This window comes from Calypte anna, chromosome 2, assembly GCF_003957555.1.
Source record: "Calypte anna isolate BGI_N300 chromosome 2, bCalAnn1_v1.p, whole genome shotgun sequence".
NCBI lineage: Eukaryota > Metazoa > Chordata > Aves > Apodiformes > Trochilidae > Calypte > Calypte anna.
In genome coordinates this window covers 75,407,434-75,434,015 of record NC_044245.1, presented here as the reverse complement: position 1 = coordinate 75,434,015, position 26,582 = coordinate 75,407,434, and the positions used below count along the sequence as shown (strand labels likewise).

The window sequence follows — 26,582 nt, the reverse complement described above, 5'->3', positions numbered from 1 at the left end:
AATAAAGCAGCTTTGAAGAAAAGAACCTGAGAATGACTTCAAAACTTGACTAGACAAGACCCCTAGCAACTTGATCTAACTGAATATGACTGAAGCAGCAGTTGGGGTCAGATGACCTTCTGGGGTCAGATGACTTTCTTGAAGTCTCACCTGTGTGGGACTGCGTTATATGAAGTTGCATCTCATATCTTAGTGCCAGCTTTGATAAAACTGAAGCGCAGCCCCGAATGGACTGTGCTCAATCTTGCTTGCTGACTTACTACTACAAAATTATTTTTCATTCACAGTGCCATTTGTTTTAATAACATGTAATAGATTATTCTGAATTTCTCGTTTAAGATAGAAGATCTTCCAAGTCAATTTCTCACAGTACTTCTTGGACGCCTGTTACATCTTTCTCCACTATATTTATTTTTAATGTAATGAAATAAATTCTAATCCATCACCATTATGAACACAGTAAATTTTATGACTGCAGAAGCTCAGTCAATTTTGTGTCTACTGTCTTTGTTCTGAATATTCCTTTTGATGACAAATTCTCTTCCATGCAGCTAAACTTGGGAAGAATTTTTTAAGATGTATGTTTGGCTTATTCTTCCCTGCCAAGCAAACAATTCTTTTGGACTTTCTAAAAATATTTGAAGTGTGAAGTTATATCTCATTTCCAAATAGGACACTAACAAGTCTTCAAAATTCAGACATATTGCTTGCCTTGCAGCTTTGGAGAACATAACACTCTTGAGTCAATTTAAAAAAAACATTCTTTTTAGATGTAATAGGCTCTTCGGGCTGTAAGAGACTTGTGCATCACCATGCCTGTGGTTTTTACACTACAGTGCAAAAAGAGAGTTATGTTTCTGATTAGTCTTATCACCAGTGATGAGCTTCATTTGTGTTCTATGACTTACTCTCAGAGATAAAAAGTATCCTGACTTTTTGTAAAAAGTATGAAGTTTATACCCACTTATGAGTTAAAGAGAAAACAGAAAGAAAACTTGACTTCCTGGATTTTCAGATTCAGTATTTTCCTGTAGGTATTGAATAACCAGTACATTTGCATTTCTATGCAAATGATGCAGTAAAAATAACATATACACTCCATAATCATCAGTAATGAGGAACTTAATGCTTAGGTGTCATCTGTAGCAGTCTCTAGAGCTGTGTTGTGTTGAGGATCTACTATGCCCAGTAGGTCCAGGGGGGACCACAGCTACATCAGGCACATTAAGTCAGCAGGGAACAATACCAACACCTATAAAAGGGGCTGTGTTTGCATTTGTTGTTCATTTGTTTGATTTCCCCTGGAATTAGAACAGCTTGGATTGTGGTTCCATTGGGGTTTAGCTTCATAGAGGACAGTTCTGATGAACAACCCTTAAAACTGAGTGGTCCTGCTCCCAATTCTCCACAAACAAAACAAAACAACCTCCCTAACTGGCAACCCCCTTACTGTCTCCTTCAGATTTCATATGGAATTTTTTTTCTATCCAGAGGATTTCAGAATTACTCTGATATGTATGATATATGTAATGAATAATTTACCTCATATATAAATCTTCATAGACAACAAGCAATTAAATGAAATTAAATAGAAACCATTCTACTGTCAGGAGTAAAGTTGATGTGCATAGCTGGCATTAAAGCTTGGAATACTGAACACATATTTTCTATAAATATTAACTCAGACTTTGAAATAAATGTATTTTCACCCCTCCCAGCTTCCCTTTTTATTTCATTCTGTGAACAATTCTGTGACCAAGTTTTACTGTAGTGAACTCTTGTCAAAGGAGAGGTTTTAAATCAGATATTTAAATACTTGGAAAGTATTACATTTAATTACCTTAATTTTTACAGTAGAAAATCTTGATTCTAGGAATTACACATCGCTCTCAGGAAACAGGGTATTATGACTTCCTATTGGGTCAAATACTGTTAAACAACTTATGTCAGATTTCAATGATAAGTGAAAGACTTTGGCAGCTTTAACTTCAAATATGAGAACACATCAATCTTCTCACAAACAGAAAAAGAACAAAACTAAACAAACCACTTTGTACAATATTTGCCCAGTCTACAGAAGCATGTACTCAAAAATGCATGTACCTTATTTCTTGTATCTTAATTCTCTTAGGTACTTAGTAATCATCATAATCTTTTAAGTAATGTATTCATCTTTCACAAGTCCATCTCTTTAAGTACATCATAGATTAATGACTGATTGTAGTGTCTTAGGAAGATACAACAAAAGAGAAAACTCAGAAAATCACTCATATCACAGATGCTTGTCCTTTTTAACAGTCTATTTCCTCAGGACATGATTGCTGATAGCTTTTTTTTAAAAAGCCAGTTGTCCTTGTGCAGCAGCCTTGATGGGTAGGTGATTCTAAATACTGCTGGAGAATCAAAAAAGCACCACACTTCTCTTAATTTTAAGACTAACAGCCATTGTCTCTTTGCCGGACATATTCAAGTCACAAACCTTCACCATGTAATACAAGCCTGTAATAGTGGTTTTGCCCTTTATGTGGGCTCCTGGCTGTCACAGTAAGAAGGAAACTCATGTTCTGAAAATTGACAGAAATAGAAGATTGCTAGCTCACATTTGCCTGCCCCATGTGCAGTTCCTGATGTGGCACTCTAGCGACTTCGGAACAAAGAACAATTAATGTCAAGAGCCTTGGAAATTTACTTGTGATTATTCTCTATAGAGACAGAAAATAAGTATATTAAGCACCAACAGCACTCATAAAGGAAATGTCTCTCCCTAGTCATTAATTTTGAAACCTGAGTACACAATTCATAAACAGAATTACTTGACACTTCTACGAATATGAGAGAAACAAATTACTCATTATGACCAGAATCATGCCGTGTGACTATTATGTGTATGTTTACTATAAGCATTTTTAACAGCCTATTTCTTTAACTAAGAATACGGCTTCTAAAAAATATACAAACCATGAAATAGATTTTTCAGATTTTTTGAGCAACATTAAACACAGTCCTAAAAACACTCAACAAAAGAAAACTTTGCTACCTTTCTTTCTTTAGACAAATAAGTAGAACCTGATTTATGTGGACAACATTATTTTAGAAGTCTGATCATCAGTACCATTTACATTTTCTAGGTTACAAATAATTATTTCTAATTATTTCTAACTTAATTTTTCCCCTTTTTAAAGAAGATTTCCTAATAATATGTTCCGGATTAATATTTGTATCTCAAGTTAGCTGAGAATACTATACTGGACAATAATTCAGTTTTGTAGAAAACTCTCAGTATTAACCAGACATATTTTAAGAATGCAGCAAAAAGAATCAGCTTTCAACAACCCTTACATTTTCTGCTGAGAAAACTTAACCCTTTAGATTTCATTACGCTGACTCAGTATCATAGCAGTACTAAAAAGCTACATTTAATTTTTAAGTGATACCTGCTTTGGACATAAAATGAATGCAGGCTGCTGTTCTTCCTTATCACCTAGAAATACCAAATTTCCTGGCATTTGCCCTGGCCTGTGCAAATATGTTACCTTTTAATGACAAATTAACAGTTGCCTTTCAGTACATTGATCATGGACAGCAGGCTTATCCTGTCTACTATTTATACAAAGAGCTGTTTTTGAAGCTAACTTTGCCTAACCAATAAGAAGGAAGAATGATCCTCCCTAAATCTGAAAGATGGAAAAAATAATCAAATTATATGACTATAAGCCTGGAACACATATATAAAAAAAAATTGTGGTCATATATACACTATAATTCTAGAAAAGCATATCCTGAATTGTGAACCATCTGCAGAAACAAACAGCAAATACCGTAATATAAAAAACTTGTCTGTGAAACACAGGAATGAGAAAAATGAGATTACAGATGATTTCCAGGATGGCAACTTCACTCCTAAGGAAAGGGTATAAAGCTATATGTATAAATAATTATTTTGAAGAATAGAAATAAAATCATAGAACACTTTTGGTTGGAAAAGACCTTTAATATCAACAATTCCAACCATAAGCTTTGCAAACTTTCAAGGCCACCACTAAGCCATGTGCCTAAGTGCCACATTTATGTGTTTTTTAAACCCCCCCAGGGATGGTGACTCATTCATCTCCCTGTGCAGCTGGTTCCAATGCCTGACAACCCTTTCAGAAAAAAAAAAAAAAAATTACTAATGTCCAATCTAAGCCTCCCTGGGGCATAATTCATTTCCTCCCATCTTATTGCATTTAACTTCGGAGAAGAGATCAGCACCAAAGTAGTTAATACGTCCTTTCATGTAGTTGTAGAGAGTGGACAGGTGTCCTCTCAGCCTCCTTTTCTCCAGGATGAACAATCCCAGCTCCATTAGACATCCCTCATAAAAATTATGCTCCAGACCTGTCACCGCATTCTTTGCCCTATTTTGGACACACTCTAGCACTGTCTTTCTTGCATGTAGTGAGCTGGTTTTGGTAGCTGGTAAGGAGTACGCCAGGGCTGAATAATTTCATAACTGCATTCTCCAAGATGGGTCTCTAGCCATCACATCACTCACAAGTTTTGTCATGAAATCCTGCATGAGAACACGGGCTAGTGATCATGAAGACTTCTCCCAGCTGCTTATAGAGAACTTTGTCTATCTTTTCAACCTAGTCAAGTAACAGGTTGCTACCATAACACCTGCCTGATTTGCCTTCCCTCCTGGCTCTTACTTATAAACACTCAACCTTATTGTCACCCTCATTAAGCTCTAGGCAACCAAAACACTCCTTAACATACAGGGCCACTATAACAACCACTTCCTTGCCTATTTCTTCTGAAGAGTTTGTAGCCATCTGTTGCAGCACTCCACCTATGTGATTCATCCCACCATGTTTCTGTGATGATAACTACAGATTTCCTGCTGGACAATGGCTTCCAGCTCCTCCTCTTTGTTACCTATGCTGTGTGCACTGATGTAGATGTAGTTCATTTGAGCTATTGATCCCACTATGGTTTTGGGAGAGAAGCCCTAATTTAATTGTGACCATTTTCAGGCACTTACATAGTTTCTAACCCACCAGTAAGCCTTGTCTCCCTGCTGCTGTATCACTATGCATCTCCTTACCTCCACTGAGACAACAGACTGAGGGACCTTACTAGCATACCATCCCATGAACATTGGTGTGCCACTTCCAGGCTTATCTCTAGTGTGCCTGGTTTTATCCCTTTCCTCCTTTAAATATAATCTGAAGCTCTATCAATGTGTCCTTTTAACTCCTGTGCTAAAATCCCTTTCCTCTTTTGAGAAAGGTGTACCACATCCATTGACAGCAGGTCTAATGCTATGTAAACTGACCCATTCTCAAAAAACCCCAAATCCTGACAGTGACCTCAGGTTCAGAGCCAGGTATTGATCTGCTGACTCCTCATGTTCCTTCCCTCATCATTCCCTGCTACTGGAGGGATAAGAGAAGAAAATCAGTTTTTCTCCTGATCCCTCAACCAGTCATTCCCAAACTCTCAAGTCTCTCCTGACTGCCCTTGGACTTCTTGTAGCAACTTCATTGCTATCTACCTGAAAAATCAATAACAGATAATAATCTGAGGGCTGTACCAGTACTGGAAGATTTCTTTTCACATCTTTAATATGAGCCCCAGGGGGGCAGCATTAGGGTTCCTAAGAAGTAGGTGTGGTGCACATGTTGGGCCTTGTGTCCCTTATGACCATGACCTGACTTTTTTCTTTATGGAGCCAATTTTGATGAAGAGTTTAGGCCAATTTAACCTTAGAGACACCTCCAGGCTGGATGAACCCTTATCCTCTTTATTGTTCAATGCCACTTGCAGAGTCTTATAACTGTTTTGCTGAGGTACCTGAGAAGCTGGGGTAGTCACAGAGGAGACATGCCTGCTGTGTTGGGCTGGAACTTGTCACCATTTCTCCCTGTACCTTAAGACATTGTGTCCAGAAAGACAAAGAGAAGATAGGGAATCCTTCTTATCATGTGTATTGTTTACCTGTTGGGCTTTTTTTAAGGGAAGGCAGGGTATGATTCCATTAACCTCTCTCTTGCCTCTGATACTCCTCAACCTATTCAGCTCCTGCTGGAGCTCAGTCACTAAACAGAGGAGTTCCTCTATCTCACAGACTTCCCACAGGTGTGCTCACTGCTGCCATCCTGTCTTGGTGTGAGCGCAGGGCAGAAACTGGCCTGACACCTGCATGGTTTTGTGTTCCCACCAGGTCTCTGTCTGGGAAGTTGCATCAGTCCTGGTGGGTGCAGAGTTTAGGGAGGCCATGGCTTTCTCCTGCATGGATAGCAAGGCTCCTCGGTTGAGCTGGTAGAGCTCCAGTGCCCATCCCTTGAGTCCTGATGTGCCAGTCACTGTGCCATCCCCCTCCTGACATGCCATGCTCTTTCTGATGTGCCATTCGCTGTCACCAGCCTGTTGCTGGTGCTCCCTAAGGTCTTTTTTTTACATGTGAGGGATCTGGACTTGGTCATGGTTGTTTCTGGGCCTGCTCAGGTCTTGTCAGTTGCTCCTGTGTGAGCTGTGGGCTCCTGGTGAGTATCTTGGCTCTCCCTGTGGATCCCCTGGTTAGGGAAAACTCCCCATGCAATGTGCTCCACTTCAGGGCTTTCACCTCAACTGAAATATTAGGGTTCTGTGCAAATCTGACTTTAAATCAACTTCCTACATGACCCTCTAACCTGATTTAAGGACTTACTAAAAGACTTAAGCATCTTGTCAGCAATAACTTTTACTTGGGATTATTCAATTGCAATACATCTTACCTTTAGTTTTTTATAGTTGGTAGCTATTGGAAATAGTGACAAAGGTAGTAATAGTAGTAATGTGAAAGATGAAAAAGGTATTCCTGTAATTATAATGAAAAAAAAAATCTTATTAAATAAGCAACATTCAAATGTAGAACAATTTCTGGAATTAAAAGCTTCCTAATACTCCCTAGACACTGGATAATTATAGGACTCATCATCACATAAATGACACAATGAACAGAAAACTAGATTACTAGGTATGAACATATCTAATTTAAAAAGGTGCAGTTGACCAGATGTCAGCAAGCTTAAGCCAAATAATTTGTCAAGGTTTTTTTTTGTTGTTGTTGTTGTCGTTTTGTTTTGTTTTAATCTGAGTTTCCTGAGGACAAAAAGCTCCTGTAATCATTTTAATTCAATACTCTTCAGTAACTTTTAACCCTGTCTAATTTCAGTCAAATCTAACAAAATGGCAGAGGCCTCAAAGGTATTATGATTCTACAAGCCTCTTAACAACTACTAGTGTAACAGAGGGAAAGACCTGCTAAGAGAAAGTCAGAGAAAATTATACTTTACTCATCTATTTGTCAGTAGCCAAGTGGTCAATCAGCAGGCAGATAGCTCTGGACTCTTCACAACCAGAGCATGGGACAACCCAACAGTACATGGCAGTGAGGAGTGAAAGGAAGCTCTCTGTTACTCATGAGGATCATAGAAACTGGATGTGGAATATAGGGGAGTATGTGAGGATATGAAAAGGACCATTTTGGAAAATAATTTTTTTTGCAGATATCTTGGCACTTAATTAGCTAAAGAGCTGTATTAACAAGGCAGGATAGTAGACACCTTAGTAGAATAGCACAGAGTTAATGTCTGATGCTGGAATGTGAACTTAAGTTTTACAGAACCAACTGGAGTGTCTTCATACAACATTCCTACTTAAATATGTCTCTGTATATATTTCACATTATGTCTATATACTGCCATAGAACTACCAAGACTCAACAGTCAAGCTTTACAAAAATGTTTTAAGCCATGGCTTGTATTTAAGTTCTGATTTACCCTAAAGAACTGAGCTAGAGGCATCAAACCCCAGAATCTACAAACAGTGGTATCCGGGAAATAATTTCCTTGTGAAATTAGACTCTAAACACAATAATTAAAGGTCTCCAACACACTGTGCGGAGCGTAATCTCTAGCACTTGATGTAGAAAACTTGTCAGTGGAAGAATCTGTTAGCATGATGATCTTGATGCAACCAGAATCTATTCATCCTAAACAAAGCAAAACATACAGAATCTGCTCATCCTAAAGAAGACCAGAGAGAATTAAGGAAAGAAAAGTGTACAAAAAATTCTGATATAACTCAAGTCTAGTAACATTTCCCATCATTACTGAAATCTATGAATATCAACTATGAAGGGTTATCAACCACCAACTAAGTGTATCCAGCAGTGGTAAAACTAGTAAGAACTGTGAGATGCTGTTAATGAACAGCAAAAATTTTCCCATGAAGAGAAGTGTCTGCTATCTTACATTAAATAGGTAGTTCACTTATAACTGGACTCTGAAGAAAGGAAATCTGTGGTAATGAAGAAAAAGGAGTAAAACATAAATCAGTACAGGATTCACTGAAGTAATTGATACACAAAACGTAGCTGAGCTTTCAGGTTATTCTCCTTCTGGATTCACAATCCTGTGCCTTCTCCTGGGACATAATACTGTGTTTTGCAAGCAGAATTTTTCAGCTATTTTTCTTATTCCAGAGAGTACTATAACCACGTATTTCAGAACAGCAGCCATCAGGCTGATAAATTCATTCAGTAATATTTCATAGTCTACCTTCAAGGCTTTTTGATACTTTGGATTAGCACCTCTGTTAGTAATTTATTTGAAAGAAATTTATTTGAAATATATGGAAAGTCATCCGTATTTAGAGTAAAGAAAAAAAAGATGAAAAAAAAAAAAAATTTGCTTAAGCACAGCTATTTGCAGTGTCTATTTCTAAGTCTTAAATACATTTTAAAGTGTTTCTTTAAAGGGTAAATACCTTGCATACCTTACTCCATTTGCATCCCTAATGAACACTGATGTATCAAAGACACAAAGATACGATCTTTTAAATATGAACCATAAAACATATTTCTAAATAAAAAAAATAATAAAAAAATTCATCAGATGCGCTTCCCAGTATGTTCTGAATTAAAGTACTCATACAGTTAGAGTCCGATTCAAAACTCCCAACTATGGTAATGGAGAGAAAGAAATTAACCAAAGGAGAGTCTGAGATTTAGGTGAGGCTCAGCCTGTCCCAAGGGTTATATACTTGATATATGTAGTTTGCTTAGCACTTCCCTTGAATTCAATTCTGAATGTGATAAGCCTCAGTAAGTCTCATTTACCATTTCATCTAATAAGGAAATTGAAGAAAAATTAAACTGAAAATCATGGCATACAAAAAAGTAGAAAAACAAGCATAACATTCTTTCTTTTAGTGCAGTACTTGTGCATTATTCTAATAGTTCATAATGCTAAGATGCCCTGATTTTAGATTATCTGTACTTTGGTCTTTATAATTAACATATAGCTACTATTCTTCTGCAAAGAGTTTAAAATATACTTGTTGAAAAGTAGTAGAAAGCCAATGTTATAACTGTGGTATACAAATCCTGTGTCAGGAAAAATGTTTGTACACTACAAGACTAGTTCTAGGATTACTATTTTTTGTCAAAAATTTTAAATGTTAAAATACTTTTTTTACTTTGCTTTGTTAAATGATATTTCACTCCATATGAAATTATGTTTTGTGGTTTTCAATGCAATTGAAATTCAATGTTTTTTTCTGCAACCATTAGAATCTGTACAAACTCATAAAATACAGCCTGGACATATTATCTTTCCCCCATTTATGAAAAAAAATACAAATAAAGAAATATATGTGCCAACATACATTACAGCCTGCCAGTCAGTTTAATATCCCAAACCTTCTATTCAAAAGAAAAGAGGACAGTTCCTGAAACCTGGTACATAGGAACACATTTGCTTTTGAGTTTGCAGGAAACTTAGGACAAGTTTTCCCATGTTAACTTTTTTAGCTGTTTTATTTATTCAAAGATATGCCTTAACTTTTACCTTTTCAATAGTTAGGAAGTATTAAATAGAGTGATGGACACAATGAAAATTCTGTGTAACGTAAAACCAAATATACATTACTTAAGGCTGTGTTCCAAAGGCTTCACTTTTTCATGTGTTTGCAAGGCATATTAAAAAACCTAATAATTTGTACAACAGTTTTAATGAGCCTTTGTACTGTTTCACCATATTTTACATGTGTATTGCAAGGGAGCTTTCCCCAGAGCTTTGTGATCTCTATTATTATTTATAAATCTTCTCATTCAAACAGCTTAATGCCTATCCTGGTGGATGTACCTATAGCTAAAAGCCCATTATGTTCTACAACAGCTCATGCAATGTCTGAGTCCAAATTAGAATATTCTTATTGGCCTTGAGCCAATCTGCAAAGGAAAGCAGGTTTAGTTATGCAGTTATATTACAGAAGACTGTTAAATAGATTTTCAACTGAATTCAGAATTCCTGAAAGACTCCAGCTGCTCTGTCACATCAATGTGCAATCAATGAGTTGGACAGAAATGAACTTCCAATTAGTGGTCATATTCTAGCATATACCTTTCATAAATGTGTGTCAGAACATTCAGATGACAAAATCAACAGTTCTTTTAACTAAGATGAAAGCAGACTCCACCATAGCTCAGCAACAGTGAGAAACAGCTTAGGTTTTGACCATCTGTAATGTAAAAAGTGATCTTAAAAGTTTGCATGGGCATAGAGAAAGAAACAAGAAAAAAAATTATAGATGTGTATGGAAGCAGCCAAAGGCTTGCTGGATTTGACCTTTTGTTATTGTCTGCCAAAGGAACAACACCATTCACTGCTGGGATCAGAATCCCACAGTTATTGCAATATGCATTCAAAATAGACTGGAGAATAACCCACATGACAGAAGTATTTCTTTGTCACCCCTCTTACTCTTACTGAGTGTTTAATTGAACGAAATCTTCACTGCTTCAATAGTCTAGCTATGCCAACTCTGTGATTCATCTGTAAATACTGGAAAACTGAAAAATAATGGTGAATCCAAATACATCTTTCTGTGCCTTCTCCCCAAAATCTAAGTATTAATACTTTCTTACTTCACAGGAAATCAACACGATTCTCAAACCAATTATATGCTGAAATTATACATACTCTGAGGAAACCTGGGTGGATTGTCGTTGACATCAGTGAGTGTGATATTTACAGTTGTTGACCCTGACAGCCCTCCGACCTGCCCAGCCATATCTTTGGCTTGAATGACAACGGAATAATGCTCTCTGGCTTCCCTGTCCATGTTGTGCAAGGCAGTCCTGATGACTCCTGTGATGAAGAGAAAACAAACAAATAAAAAGAAAGGTCAGGTCTAGCTTGTTCTAGCAAGAGGAAAGGCTGAGCATAACCACTGTTTTCAGAAAAGGTGGGGACTGGCAGATTTTCTGGAAACGCAAAGCTTTTCCACAATCAAAATCATCTGGCTTTAGTTATTTGTGGGTTTTGCATATAAAATATGTATAAAAATAAGAATGTCAGATGCTACTAGATGATCAGCTCACTTGAGAATATGAAGAAATTATTATATATTAAACAACCATTAAGATAATAAATAATGTATTCAACATATGTGGCTTTCCTAACCAAAATGTACATTGCCAAAACTCCAGTGATTTCTCTTATATTATAGCTGCTTAACTTGAGTGATTTCTCATATATTATAACTGTTTGAATATTAACTTAATAGAAATATAATAAATGGAAACTCTTACCCCACTGCAGAAGACATCAATTCCTTTTTAAGAAAAGTTAATTTCTGAATTAAATATGACATACCTCTTAAAATTACCCGAAGTTAAGCTTTCTTATTTGACAAATCTCAGAAAACTATACAAAATTATATGTTCCTATTTTATACATGTCAACATATACTTTAATATTCATGTGACTTACAGAATACTACTGTGTCGAGTGAAAGATAAGCTGTTATTATTTTCTTGGTTTTACTACAATACAGAGAGAAAACTAAAATTGAGTGATCCTAAAATTCTACTTTTATTAATCACCACCAGAAAGTTTACAATATGTTGTAAACCAGAGATGCAGGAGGAGAGATTACACCAAAGGAAGAACATTCAACTCTGTGGGCTTACAGTTATGAGATATTTTCCATTTATGATAATGTCTATAAATTAATTCCTGCTAATTTATTTGATAACAGGCTGACAGAAACCTCATGGAGTTCAGTAAAGGGAAACTTCAGGTCCTGTGCCAGGGAACCAGTATGTGCTATGGACAGACTAGCTGGGAAACAGCTTTTCAGAAAAGGATCTAGGAAGTCTTGAAGTTGGAAATGAGACAGCAGCGTGCCCTTGCAGAAAAGGGGTCAGCAACATCCCAAGCTGCATCATGGAAAAAATGGTCAAGGGGAAAGATCCTTCTCCTCTGTTCATTACTGCTGAGGTCACATCTGGAGTGCTGGGTCCAGTTCTGAGCTCACCAGCACATTAAAGATATTAACAGATTAAAGTGAGTTGCATTGAAATAAACAAAGATGTGAAATGCTAAATTTATTAACATTAAATTTTCAGAATACTAGATTTTTACTATAACTTGATTTTGGACTCAGACTGAGCGTCTGTTATAACTATAAGAAAATACATGATAGTGTGATCAGATTTAGTTTCCTGGGTAAATTTTAAATATACATAACAGCCATTAACAAACACCAACCTAAGAAGAGAGCCTTGCACTTCTAGCATGATTCTTAAAGGGTCTGGTTCCCACAGGTAATGAAAAATTGATTTTCAGAAAACTGTTTTTCTTGCACTTTAAATTAGTTTATTTGCTTTTCTTCAGTAAAATAATTTAGCTATTATTACACAAGAAATGCCATTTTTTCATTCCATTCTGTAAACAAATCACACATAAATAAGTGGAATTATCCAAAAAGAAAAATATTTTCATTTGAAGAGTAAATTCTGGACAAGCTGGATAAATATAGTATATCATTTTGGTTTAGTTTATCAGTGGTTTCTGTTTTTTCTTTTCCTTTAAACTGTGCAATTACAAAGATATTTTTTTTTCAACAAATTTCACCATAATATATTGAAATTAGCCACAATTTCTACATAAAGCAATGGGTACATTTGGATGAAAGGAACTGATATAACTTAAATATGCAGTTTCATCAAAATCAGTATGGTTCACATTGGTATATATATGGTATATTTTTCTAAAAATCTATTTTATTGAAAAATAGGAAAATTAAAAAAAACATTAAAATTAAAATATCCTGTTTTCACATTTTTCAAATAAATCACCTCAGTTTTTCACATTGATATCGAATTTACTGGAAATTTACTGCTTGTGTATATGTATGGAGAGAGTATGGGTATTTTTTTAAAAACACAACACAAAACCAAACCAAACCAAGCCACTTCCTTTAAAAAACCTCTTAAGAAACCTTTTTAAAAATAAAATACATTCCAAACAGACCAAATTCTACACAGTGGAAAATCTGTGTTTTATACAATCTATATAAATAAAATAGTCACATTTCTAAACTCAAGAAACAGAAATTCCTCTAAATTACATTTATTTTTTTCTCTTTTCTGAAAATTGAGTAGATGAAAATTGACAAGTTTTCAATTCCAAAACCTTGCATCCACAGTTTAAAGTAAGAAAAATGGTTTTGAGCCTGGGATGTGCTGAAGGACAGGGGATAAGAGAAGACATAGTTCTCTCTGTTTTCTTGGTTGCATATACATATATACATTTTTAAATTATGTCACCAGTATGGTGTATGTAACTATCATGAGAAACCTAATGCTCTATCCTTGTCACTATCAGCTTCACCAACTGTTCTGGCAGCATAACACATATATCATACACAATTTCAAATTTCTCCAATGAGCCCAAGAAGTGTAAGGAGAACTCTTTTATTGCCTTTTATAATAAAGAGTAGTTCCTGTAGTTAATTTTAAAGTAGAAATTGCCCCTCAGTATTTTCAGTATACTTTGCGAGGGTTCCTATACATCCCAAAAGAAAACAGAATGTTCATATTAAGCAAGACATCTCCCTGCCTAACACAGCGAGGAGACAAACTAAGGAAGAAGCCTGTCATAAGCTTTTTAAATTTAAACACAGGCTTAATTTAACTCATATTTGTTATGCAGCACTGTGACCCTGATGATCGAGTACTTTTCAGCTAGGTTTCCAGTATCTGTTAATCTTTACCAAGAAAGAAAAACAAGAAAAAAAAATGCAAGATGTAGACATAATTACAGAGACATTCTCCCTTATTTCTGGTATTAAACTAAGAAGTTTTACATAAGTTTGACTTCTATGTAAAAAAATCACATATAAAATGTGGAGGTTTAGATCTACTGGAATGTAGCTCAGGAAGAAATGCAGTCTGGATCTCTGCCCTGCCGAGTTTAATCATATCTACTTCCATCTTAAAATTATGTGAGATGTGTTTTCCCACATGGAAGTCTCTCCTAGAAAAAAACTTTCTTATATCTTCTTCTGACAATTTCTACACATTTTAAAATTTTAATTTTTCTTCCTTGACCAGAAGGATAACCAGAAACCTACCTCACCTTGAGTACTATGTGCAGTTTTGGGCACTGCAGTATAGGAAAGACATCAAGCTATTGGAGAGCATCCAAAGGAGAGCAACAAGGATGGCGAAGGGTCTGGAATTATGAGGGGCGGCTGAGGTCATTTGGGTTGTTCTGTTTGTAGAAAATGAGGTTGAGGGTGACCTCACAGCAGTATATGGTGTCCTCACAAGGGGAAGATGGGACTGGAACTAATTTCTTCACTCCTGTGACCAAAGATGGGACTTGGGGAAATGGTAGGAAGTTGAATCAGGGCAGGTTTAGTTTAGGTATTCGGAAAAGGTTTCTCAACCAGACAGCAGCTGAGCAGTGGAACAAGCTGCTCAGGGAAGTGGTCACAGCACCAACCCTACCTGAGTTCAAAAAGCATTTGGATGATGCTGTCAGACACATGGTGTGATCCTGGCGGTACCCTGCACAAGGACAGGAGTTGGACTTGATTATCCTGATGGGTCCCTTCTAAGTCAGCATATTTTATGATTCTACTTACATTCCAGATGAGATTTCATCACCACCTTTTCTAATTATGACATGTTAATTTCTTTTCCCCCCAGATTACATGACACTGGTGATTCACCTGTGATTGACAAGTATACCCAGGACATTCTCCTCCAATGACACTTCCAAACTAATGAGACTAGAATTACTACAGAAACATAATATCTCAAGGTGGAAGGGACCTATAAAGCTCATTGAGTCCTGCTTCTCACAGGATGAACTAAACAATATGACGTAAGATCAAAATCCAGATAGTTTTATAATTAGTCACGCAACATGGCCTTTACTATATAGTACTATTAAATTTAATTTTTTCTTGTACTTGTCCTCAAACATATAAGCTTCTTCCTCTGTACAATTACTCAACTTCTTTCAATATAGAATTCTCTTCATGACTCCCCTGCATTTATCCTCAGAACATCAGACAGAACTTGACTGAGATCATCGAGATGAAAAACTGATACATGTACTACTGTGGATAACTCTTTTTCTTTCCTTTACTCAACACCTCTGGATTTGAGAAAGGTCTGAAAATAAGTTTATTTCTGGCAAGAAATAAACTTCCTTCTCTACTCAGGCACTCTGAATTCCTTCCCAATTCTGAACTGCCTGGAATTAATTTTTTTTCCCCAAAAGTTTTCTTTCAAATACTTCTATGCTCTGCAGCATCTGACTATGTGTTATGTTGCCTTTTTTAGCATTCTGTGAATGCTGCATGGATGAAGAGCAACAACAGAAGGCTCAACTGTAACTGAGACTGTAAAAATCAGGACATAGTTATTCAAGTGCAGACAATTATTAAGAAAAGTCTGCCACAGCCAAATGCCTAACTATGCATATACCAAATTATCTGTATTTCCCCATCAGTCTGGTACACTTTAAGTAATTTATCTTATTACTTATACTAAATAAGAACTTATTTTAGAATCAGTAACCACTGAAGAATTTTAGTCAGCTGTATCTTAGAGTCTGCTCCTACATGATGTGTGAATGCAACCTTTCCAGAATAAATTGTAGTTTATTTTAGCATTTTGAGTTCAAGGTTTGTTTTTTTTATCTAGTGGGGAAGAAAACCACAAAGCAATCCACTTTCATGCCAGAACGGTCAGCCATGTGCAAGTTAAATTTATTTTGTTTGGAATTTTCCATTCTGTTGATGATTCATGAGCCTGTTTGCTAGAGATTTCATGAAGGGTCAGAAGGTCATACTGTATCCCCTGTATTCTAGTTTCTTATATTGAGATGTCTTGTAATGATCACAACTACCAAATGGCTGAAACACAGTATTAATATCTATTTCATAACTAATTAAATATGGGGTTTTACTAATTACAGAAGGAAATCAACTCTCTCAGATGGTAATATTTTTACTTTGTGAATTATAGTTCTATTTTTATCATTGCTTTGCTTTAGGATATAGAGTTAGCTTATTTTAGTGTATCTCAATAACCTCAATATATTGTATATATATAAATGAATTTCAAAATCTAATAGTATTCTATCTTGAAAAACTTAGACTCTTTTAAGAGAAAGAAATATGTTTTTTCTAATTTTTGCGTTTTAAGACAAATACTGAGAAAGCGCAAATCAGTAAATGCATTTTCTCTTAAGGCTTCAAAGTTGAGAATTTTTGAATTGAGCTTTGAATTGAGAATTCCCAAAAGTGTTTGAAATAAAACACACGAATCCAACACTGAAAGACAGTTGTTGTAATAGAAATTGCTGAAAAATAAGCATATTTATAAAAATAGTAAGGCTTTTTAAATAAGTAGGTTCAAATAGTGTTCATTTAATAGTAAAAGAAGGGGGAGCTGTTTAGCCAGACTGATTACATTACAATACATACTCTTGGGGGGGGGGGGAAAAGAAAAAAGTAAAAAAAAATAAAAATTAAGTCTTGTGCTGAAGCCTTCTGAATTAGGGAAGCTAAAGAAAACTTCACTGACTGAGTGGGAAATACAGCAGTTTATGTGGCAATTGAATGTATGCCAAATGTAATCATAGTACCTTCCACTATTTTTATAATGCAAAGCACATTCAAATGAGTTAAATGAAGAATTTGCTGCCATGCTGCCTCCCATAAAACGGAAAATAAACTCTAATCTGCCATATGCAATTGCTGAAAATCAAAGGAATATCTGTTACAGAAATACCATTGCAAGTGACCAGCCTATTTGAGAAGGAATCTGTCAATTTTCCTGTTGAAAAAAGTTAAAGAGTATGTGTATGGATTTACCATGGTTTACTATTTCTGTTTCAAGTAGTGTGGTATGCTATTTTTACAGTACATTTCTCTCAGCCTTATGTAGGCTGCTTTGATCAGCAAAACATTATTTATCATTAGGGATGTTTTTCCCTGAAGTGTTGTACTTATCCAACTGTCTTTAGATTGCTGATACTTCCAAATCACTATGCTACAGAAGAAATATTTTCTGCATTTATTTGTAGTGGATTGTTGCTTTACTCTACCGTGATTACTGCTATTCTTGTAAAAATCGTATTTCCACTTTGTCCTTGGCATTTTCATCAAACTTTTCAGGAAATTTAGAATTTAAACAAAACTGGCTTTTTGTTGTGCAGATGTCATCTAATCATAAGCCAAACTCTTTTAACAAACCTATGTTTGGTGTGGCTCTATATGGCTGCAAAGATACAGGTGTCTGACTGTTTTTTCTGTTGAATTGTACAGACATGGTTCTACTGTCTGAGAACTTCTGTGGAGTTCATAAACCTGAGTTTATATTCTGGCAGTATTTGGCAAGCTGTATGGCTGCAAGCTCAAGTAATGTTTGTAAATACTCATGTCCTTGTTTGAAAGTAGCAGATGAGAGTTAATCATGGTAAGTAAAATAGTTGATAGATTGTTATACAGACAAGATGGAAATATGAACAGAAACAGTAGGTGGAAAAGTATTTCTCCCACTTACAGTGTTATTCACTCTTTCCAGCTTTTCAACAATGCTAACACACCCCACCATCCCCTCATCCCACCCACCCCCCTCACTCCCAATACCAGCCTCTTTTGGAAATTTAACTTTTTAAATATTTTTTACAATGTCTAAATAATCTGTACTGTATTTTTAAATTTTTTTTCCTTCTCATTCCTGTTTTGGGAACTAATTTTGAGTTGTGTGAGTACCCTCCACCTCAGTTCCACTTGTAAGACTTCGCATTTATTGCACTGAGTGGCATAGGTTAACAATCTGGGTTATTTTGACAGAATGAGCAGTTCTCATCTTTATGTGTCTGTCATTCAGCTATCTTTGTGTCATTCAAAGATTTTATCAGCAGTAGTCATATGTTTATTTTTAACCCCTACAGAAAGAATCTTAGCAGAGTTGGTGTTACACCAATCCCTATAGGGTCCTGGTGGAATCTTCCTTTCATGATGACAATTTTTTGCTATTGCCCTGGTAACCAATTCATATATGTGTATATATATATATATATATATACACACACTAACAATAAGTAGTAACTTATTGTTATCATTTTAACTTGAATGGCTTGGCAGTTATCTGTATTCAGTATAACTTGCCATTTCAAAAGATAAATAAATCAGGTTTCTTTACCATGACCTATTTTCCAGAAAAACACATGGAAAGGAATCAATACGACTTCTATTTTTTAATGGTTAATTTCATTCTCAGATCATCTATTTTTCTTTTTAATTTCTGCCTGGATTTGCCAGTCTCATATTACAGATTTCATTTTCCTTGGCCTTTCAGAAAATGGACACACATTTGCATTCTGCAGACTTCCATACCTACTTCCTTTTTTTAGGAAGAATCTATAATCTTCACAGTTTTGGGACTGCGCAACAATCAAAATTGTCCATTAATTTAATAACGTTTCTAGAAGAGTCAACATTTCAGGTAGAAAAACAGGAAAATTCTGTCAATTTTTTGATGTGCAGATTCCAAAAATAATTCACAAGGGGGCTAATTCCTCCATTTCCAGATATCATTTATCGATATGTTATGTCCTGAAAAAGTGAGTTATATCTAACTCAGTGTAAATTGAAAATAAATTGCTATGACTTTTCAGACAGCAAAGTCGAGTCAAACATTCTTTCAAGCAAATTTCCTATCTGTATAGTTTTGACCTCTCTTAATATTACTTCACTGTTTTTGAAGATTATATTTTTTTGCCACACAAAATGGTTGGAGATGAGGTATGAAGGAGTAGAAAAAAAGGCTTAAAGACAGACTTTGACTTGAATAAAAATATGCCTGTGCCCAGTAGCAACATTTATATACTGCTCACCACATGCTAGTCACCCTATACTAATTTTCTACGTAAGTTTGCACGATGAAGCAATTCAATATATAACAGAAACAGACATCATGACTTTTGCAGTGACTCATAGGGTTTCCTTGGAACTCAATCTGAATTAGTGGCATTTCTATAGTTATAAAGAAACATAACATTAGGAGGAAAGAGGGATAAATGGTCAGATTCTCCAACTTGAACAATATTGTGGTAAAATTCTGTGTGTTTCTGCTAATTCGGTAGGAATGCCTCTTGGGTAAAACAGCATGAAGTCAGCCTACAGAAGTATGATCTTACTGATGTGATGAAAATTTATTTTTTTGTTTTTTTTGAAAGTTCATTTAAAATGTATTTAAAAAACAAAGAAAAATCTGCACCTTAAATAAGGTGGTGGTGGGGATGTAATAGTTTGCTCAAAGCTGTTGACAAGTAACTGCTGGTTGTATAATAAAATACTTATGTATGAAACACACCTACCTGAAGATATACATGACTAACAGATAAATTAATGCTGCTTAGATATTGAGGACTTCTCCATAACAGATTACTTGTCAGGTAGGCAAGTAGAGGAATCAAGAAAATTACATGAGTATGAAGATAAGGCAAGAGCAAAGAATATTGGAAGGGAGAAATTAACTCATTAACTTAGGGCTCAATAAGGACAGATTTTTTCCTCATAGATGCATTTTATCCTCGATGAAAAGAAACAACCTTATCCCATGAGACTAACAAAACAAGTAAAAAAGGGATGCCTTCAGTAACCTCTGAACATAGCAGATGGGAAATAAGTACAAAAATCTTCTCAAAGTAAATCCCATTTGACATGGAAGAGCTTAAAACTATCTGAAAACTAACTACTTACATTGATAAGCTTGTAATTATTTGTTGCTTAAATTAAAAATAGTACTGACTTCTGGTATCAAAAAGTACTTCTGTAATTTCACTTACCTTTCAGCCTACATAAAAATGCATATAACTTATAGTTTGAATGAAAATTAAAAAGTAATACTAAAGATGCTAATAGTTCACTTACAAGCCATAGCTCCTTTTTATATCCTTCATGAATCCTTTATGAATTTATATCCTTCATGAAAAGATAAAGATGGAGTCACACGCTTGGCTTCAGCCTTCTCATCAACCATTACTGAATTAGGCTTATATGCACATTATTTTAAAAATACTTGTCTTAAATGTGTTATGATATCTACATAATTTCAGATAATTAACATAGTTGCCCTTTATGTTGAATCATATTGAGGTTTCTTTTGAAAGTAAACCACCTTGATAAGAGGGACAAGAAGAGAAACAATAATTATAAGCTAGAAAAAAATAAGGTCAAATTGATGTCTGGAGAAATAAAAAACTTAATGCAACATAAATTCTTAGAAAGATTCCACATTTGAACAAAATTTCATGTGCTAACTAATTTAATGACAACTGACAGGCAAGGTCTGGACATATGATTCAGCTTTTCTTTTAGTAAGGAAGCTTGCTTAGCCAAGAGAGCAAGCATTTACATGGTGGTTGTGTTCTTTTCTCTCTTTGCTACTTTCATTATACCCATGATGATTTCACTTCACTGCAATGCTTCACTGACCCATGCATAACATGTAAAGAGTCTTATAACAGGGTACTATAATTTATGAGTAATTGCTATAAGTCATTTAGAGTGCAACCTTACACAGCATTTAAGTATGATTTTTGGATAGTGCAAACCAATGAGACTGATGTCAATATGGAAAAGTGAAACAGTTTTTTCGTATATCCTAGGTATCTGAATTACAGTGTAATAATTTCTGCTTCATGTGTTATGGTAGTGGTCATGCAAGCTAAAGTCTGTTCAAAGCTAATTAAATTATAAAATCAGTAAATATCATCTGCAAAAAGCATTCGTTTTGGAAATTGCTTTAGTGCTAATTCAAGTATATCAGAATTTAAATATATATATATGTATATACGCTACAGCAACTACCTTACAAATATGATTAATTTGGTTTGTTACAGGTCCCTGAATGAAAATCACATGAAAAAGAATACTGTAATATTTTCTGGAAAAAATATTTAATCAACAAAGATATAAAAATTTATTGAATGCTTAGCACTTGTAACAAAATTCTAATCTATTCTGAACATGAAAAGTATTATTAGCTCATATCTCGCATGGGAGAAAAAAAATCTAAGTGCACTCTTGGCAAACAGAGCACTAACTAAGGAACCACAGTACATCACAAATAGAGATTTTTGAATGCAACAAATATGTTTGTGGTAGCAATAAGTGTGCCACAATTTTCATAACTGATGCACACAATAAAAAATGATGTTATATAGATAATTTTTTAAAATCCTGTAATAAAACTTCTGACATATGGGTTCTCAAATGTTATTTTCTTTCACAGATCCGACACCCACAAAATCTTTGGCTATTAGATGACATAATAGGTAGCTATTGACTTCAGTTGAGATTCAATCAGGATTTATTGACCTGAGAGTTAGATATTGATCTTGTGAGAGAAAAGATAAATCTCTACCTAGAGACACAATAAATCTTACAGGTGGCTGAAAACAGAGTCTGTTGTTCTGTTGTTACAGGCGTACTGCTATCAAGAAAATGATAACTGAATTAGAGAAGTAGAAAGGCTTCTTGAAAAGAGGAATCCCCACATCACGATAATTTAAAAAGCATCACAAGAAGGTCACAGAAAACATTAAATATTATAACAATCTAATGGGATAAAACTTTATAAAGTTGTTTCTCTTTTTTGATTTGGCTGAACATGTTGTTCTGCAAAGTGGTCAGCCTCTGTTGGATGTATTAGCATTGAACACTTCTTGATTTGACATTGCAGCTTGCCTGCATTTGAAATTATTCTGAATTTTGATGAAGCAAGCTCACATTTGAAAATAAGAGGCCTTACTCTTGAATGTTCCTACTGGAGCAACACTTCTTTGGGAATAACTCCACACACTTTTTCTCATCAGCCTTGGGAAAACCAGAATTTTGTCATAGATCACATTTACAGTGAGGAGAGTTACGAAAGTCTGTGAATCAAATCACAAGTGCCAAAACTATACACATTTTATTACAAAATTCTATCTACACTATTCACTATAAAAAAAAATATCCTCTTTTATTTCTTCTTACCTAACATTCTCATCTACAATCACTGAAAAATGCAAGAACAACCCTTGTTTTGTACCTTACGGTTTCCAATTTTCCTTGAGAAAATAAGAAAATCTATTAACTTAGAACTTGATTTCCTTGATCAATTGGCAACCAGCAAAATAAACTGCAGTAATCTACATGACCCTTTCTGATTAAAGTGATATTCTGTAGTTGCATTACAAATGTACAAATGCACTCAAGCTCAGTTTAGATAAACTGAAACACCCAGATTTGATTTAAGAATGTGAGCCTGTGTAGCTGGGATCTTTCAACTTTCTCAAACTTTTAGACAGTTTGGTTAATCATTGTCAACATAACATACTGCAGTATTTAAAACCTACACTGAATCCACATTAGCTGTTTAAATACACAAAATTTATGGAAGCAATTTTTTACTGATTGGAATGACATGACAAAATACTGAAAGATATTTTAAAATAGCATGACCAAAGATGAAGAGTTGAAATACAGACTTTTTACAGATAGAAACATTGTAAAAATGTAAAATATAAAATAATAGATTCAAATGCTTGCAAAATTCCACCTAGCTCCGTATAATAAGGTTTTCCTAAAAATATAATTTTAAATGAGCTTATCTGTCTGGTTAATTAATTTGTAATCTACACAGAGCAATAAAACACATCAACAGTACTGTCATAGAACTTCTTCCCTTCTCTAGGGTTCTATCTAGTACAAATTCTTGCCTAATGAGGGCCTCAAATTAATAAAAAAGTGGACTTCAGTACCTTTTGTCCTTTTAAAAATACGCAATTTAAAAAATATATATTTTCTATTTTCACCAATCCACATTAAGTAACCATGGCATGATATTGCAAACAAAGATAACAGGACTGTCTTTATTTACAATTTGGTACAAAGAGTCAGAGCTCTTTACCAAATATATGTTCCAACTAATGATATGAAGGTTCATTCAAATCTATTCAAATGAAGTTGTGAAACTGTTACTTGAAAAATAAACTTTCAATAAAAACAGTCAAAGATGCCTTCACTTAAAATAGACTATTATTGTACCATTCAAATATAAAAATGAAAAAATAACTGTTCTGGTAAGAGAAGAATGCTGTAAAAATTGCAAAAGGAAATAGGCTACCTATTTAAAATCCAGTCCTTTAATTTGTTTAAGCACCCATCCCAAGGCTAAATTATTGCTCTTGACTTAATTGTTCTTGAACATTACTTCATAAGCCACACAATAGTTCTCCATTCCTGACAAATATAAACAAAATAAAACAAAAATTTTGAGCATTGTATCAGTTTTCAGTCTGGATTTCTTTCATCATTTTTTTAAAGGAATAAAACACAGAAATTTCTCATTTTCCTGGTGTTTTCTTTGTACGTCTGTAGAAGTTTTTTTCTCTACATTTAATCTCCAATAGCAAACATTTCTCTAACTGAGTAGCTCAGATTTCTAACTCTTCATAATGACCTGAAGTAATAAGAAATGGTATATGTAAAATAATTTACATGTACCTACAGACATGATGATTGATATGTAAATAAGAAAGAGCATTTCATCTCAGGTACCAGGCAAGAATCTGTAAACACTCCTGGTACCACATCAGTCATAAGGAATCTTAATCTTAGTAAACAGGAGCTTTTTGTGAGGAGAAAAAGCAGCAATCATGGCTTGTCATGTTTGAAACGTGATTTTCTTGTCCACTCTTCTCCAGGTCTTCCTAAAGTACATTTATGATGAAGGTGAGCAGATCACTTTATTGATTTTGATGTGATATAAAGCCCCATACTTCAAACAAAGATAGTGAAGTTGTGCCGATTTACACTGGTAAAGAACCTTATCTTTTATTTTTAGGCAAAAAAGCTTCTTACTGTGATTAGGGTTAAACTGTCAATCTAGTAATCTAGTTGATGAGTTTTTACTCTGCAGGTGTTAACTGTGAGAGAAGCTTGTGTCAGGGAAGACTTATATTAGCAAGGTTGCTGTTACAGCTCCTGAAAATCTGGCCAATTATTGAACTTTTTTTCATAATACAATGTTTCTAAAATACCATCTGAAAAATGAATTTTACATTTGTCAATCTCTGTGTTAAGGTCAGGAAAAAGAAACACAGACCACGTGCCTATTTGGGCCATTCACTTCCCCTTAGGAACAGACAAATAAAACCAAACTTCCCATGCCCCAGCATGAAAGTGCAGTCCACTTTCTGCTACAGGCAAAAAGTGGTGCTCCCATATAGAACAAGCACTAATTCTAGAGAAAGACTTTATATGCAATATATTTCTGCTAATGAAAATCTTGTGGCCAAATTTAGAACTGCATCTTCTGAGAGAAGTTGTAAGTAAACCACCTGTGAGATTGTAACTGAAAGAAAATTTTGACTTCCTAAAGCTCAGCTATTGTAAATTAAACCAAACACTGGAAACTGAATAGGTCTAAGTCAGGAAATACCTATCAAGAACAATGTCTTTCCTGGTGCTAGTACAGTTATTTGCAAAACTTAGTTATAGATGTCAGGAATGAAATGAAAATTGAAACAAAGTATTCACATTCAAGGTATTTCAATTATGAATAAATGACGTGGTCATTTTTTGCTGTATTTGAGTAGCTCTGCTGGTTACGTTAGAAAACATAACTTCCAATATATAATTGACGAGAAAGTGGCAATGCTGCATTGTAGTTGGTTTAGCACCAGTTAAGGTTGCCTGTTTTTGTCAACAATTTCTTCTTCATTTTGATTAGGACTTCTTTTACACTTCTAAACTCACTTTTAGTGAGGAACATTTTCCTGTATATAGGACAATTGCCAGCTTGACCTCAGAGAATATAATATCCTGATAAATTTTTTAAATATTTTCCATCCAAGATTTTGTAAAACATTGTATTCCATTTGACTGAACAGACAGTCTGAACAGTAAACCTTAAAAACATTATTTTGATATTTATAAAACTTTTGCATTATGATCCTTACAGTAGCACATCTCTTGAGTTTTATTATGAACTGTATTGCAGAAGCCATTTACCCAAAGACTGGAAAAGAGACCTTTCTAAATGTTGTTTATCAAATGGACAATGACACATATATCCTTAGAATCTTGAGATGATTTAATGGTTTACAAACATATTTTGAAAAGGACACAGCTATACTGCTGTGCTTTGAACAAATTAATGTTTTTTTTTTCAAGAACGAGAAATTAAAAGTTTCTAAAAGCTGTCTTAAAACATTGAATCTTCTATTATTTCTCTCATTCTAACAAACAAAGACCTTGCAAAATAGTTTTCTTTACACAATCACAAGACAATATAGATAAAAGGTGTAATTTTCAAACGTAAATGCTTGAAAACAGTAATTTTAAAACATGGCCTGCAATTATATGTGCCCACTTGTCCCTGAGAAATCATACCGAACACTGCCCAATGATATTTCAAAACACTGACTTCACCAGTTTCATGTGTCTGAACAATTGACTTTCAGAATACAAAGCACATTTTGGAATTTCTGTCCTGCTGTGTAAAACAGAGGAAAGTGATTAGCCTTTCTAAACCCTACAGCAGAAAATGGATAAATAGAGGTTGCACCATTTATTAGGTTATATTTGGATAAAATTACCATATATTAACGATCTGTCATTTACGACTTCATGAATAATATTAACAAAATATTTAGTGGTACATTTTGGTCCAAAGAAACTAGTGATGGCCTTTCATTTGACTCTCAGTTCATCTTCCCCATCAATGCTGAGTGGGAATCATATACTAGGACTCATCTGCCCAGGAGTCTGAACAGATACCCAGAAAAGACCCAGTGCTTCACAGAGCACTATATGAAATTGCTATCTGCTTCACATACTTCTTGTAGCTCCTTCCAATTTTCAGTGCAGTACAGTCATCAAGCACAGCAAATACTTACTGATGATTAAGAAAAACAGCCCTGGCTTGCTGAGTATAGAGCAACCACTTTGTCCCATAGCTATTCTCCCTTTAAATTTTCAGGCTCTAGAAAGGTATTGTTCAGAGTGACTGCTGCTGTTCATACAGAGAATAAAGCGACATCTTGATTTCAAGAAAAGGGTTGTGCTTCAGAATCCATAGGTACACAATGTCTTTCCTTGCAAAATCTATGATTGTAACTCTGTGGATTTTACAAGTTTTCAATATTTATTTGAGTTTTACATATTTAACACAGATGGAACCCTTT

The 26,582-nt window shown here is 34.8% G+C and overlaps 1 protein-coding gene across 3 annotated transcripts in view; it reads right to left on the bottom strand.

Moving 5' to 3' along the window:
- CDH18 (cadherin 18) overlaps nt 1-26,582 on the bottom strand; it is a 156,187-nt gene that overhangs the window by 53,707 nt on the left and 75,898 nt on the right. For 2 of the 3 annotated variants that reach the window (XM_030444866.1, XM_008498041.1), the window contains exon 4: nt 11,010-11,177. In XM_030444866.1, the coding sequence (XP_030300726.1) occupies nt 11,010-11,177 (168 nt within the window). Of the gene's footprint in view, nt 1-11,005; nt 11,178-26,582 lie in introns of all 3 variants that reach the window. The other variant, XM_030444868.1, reaches the window with a different exon arrangement.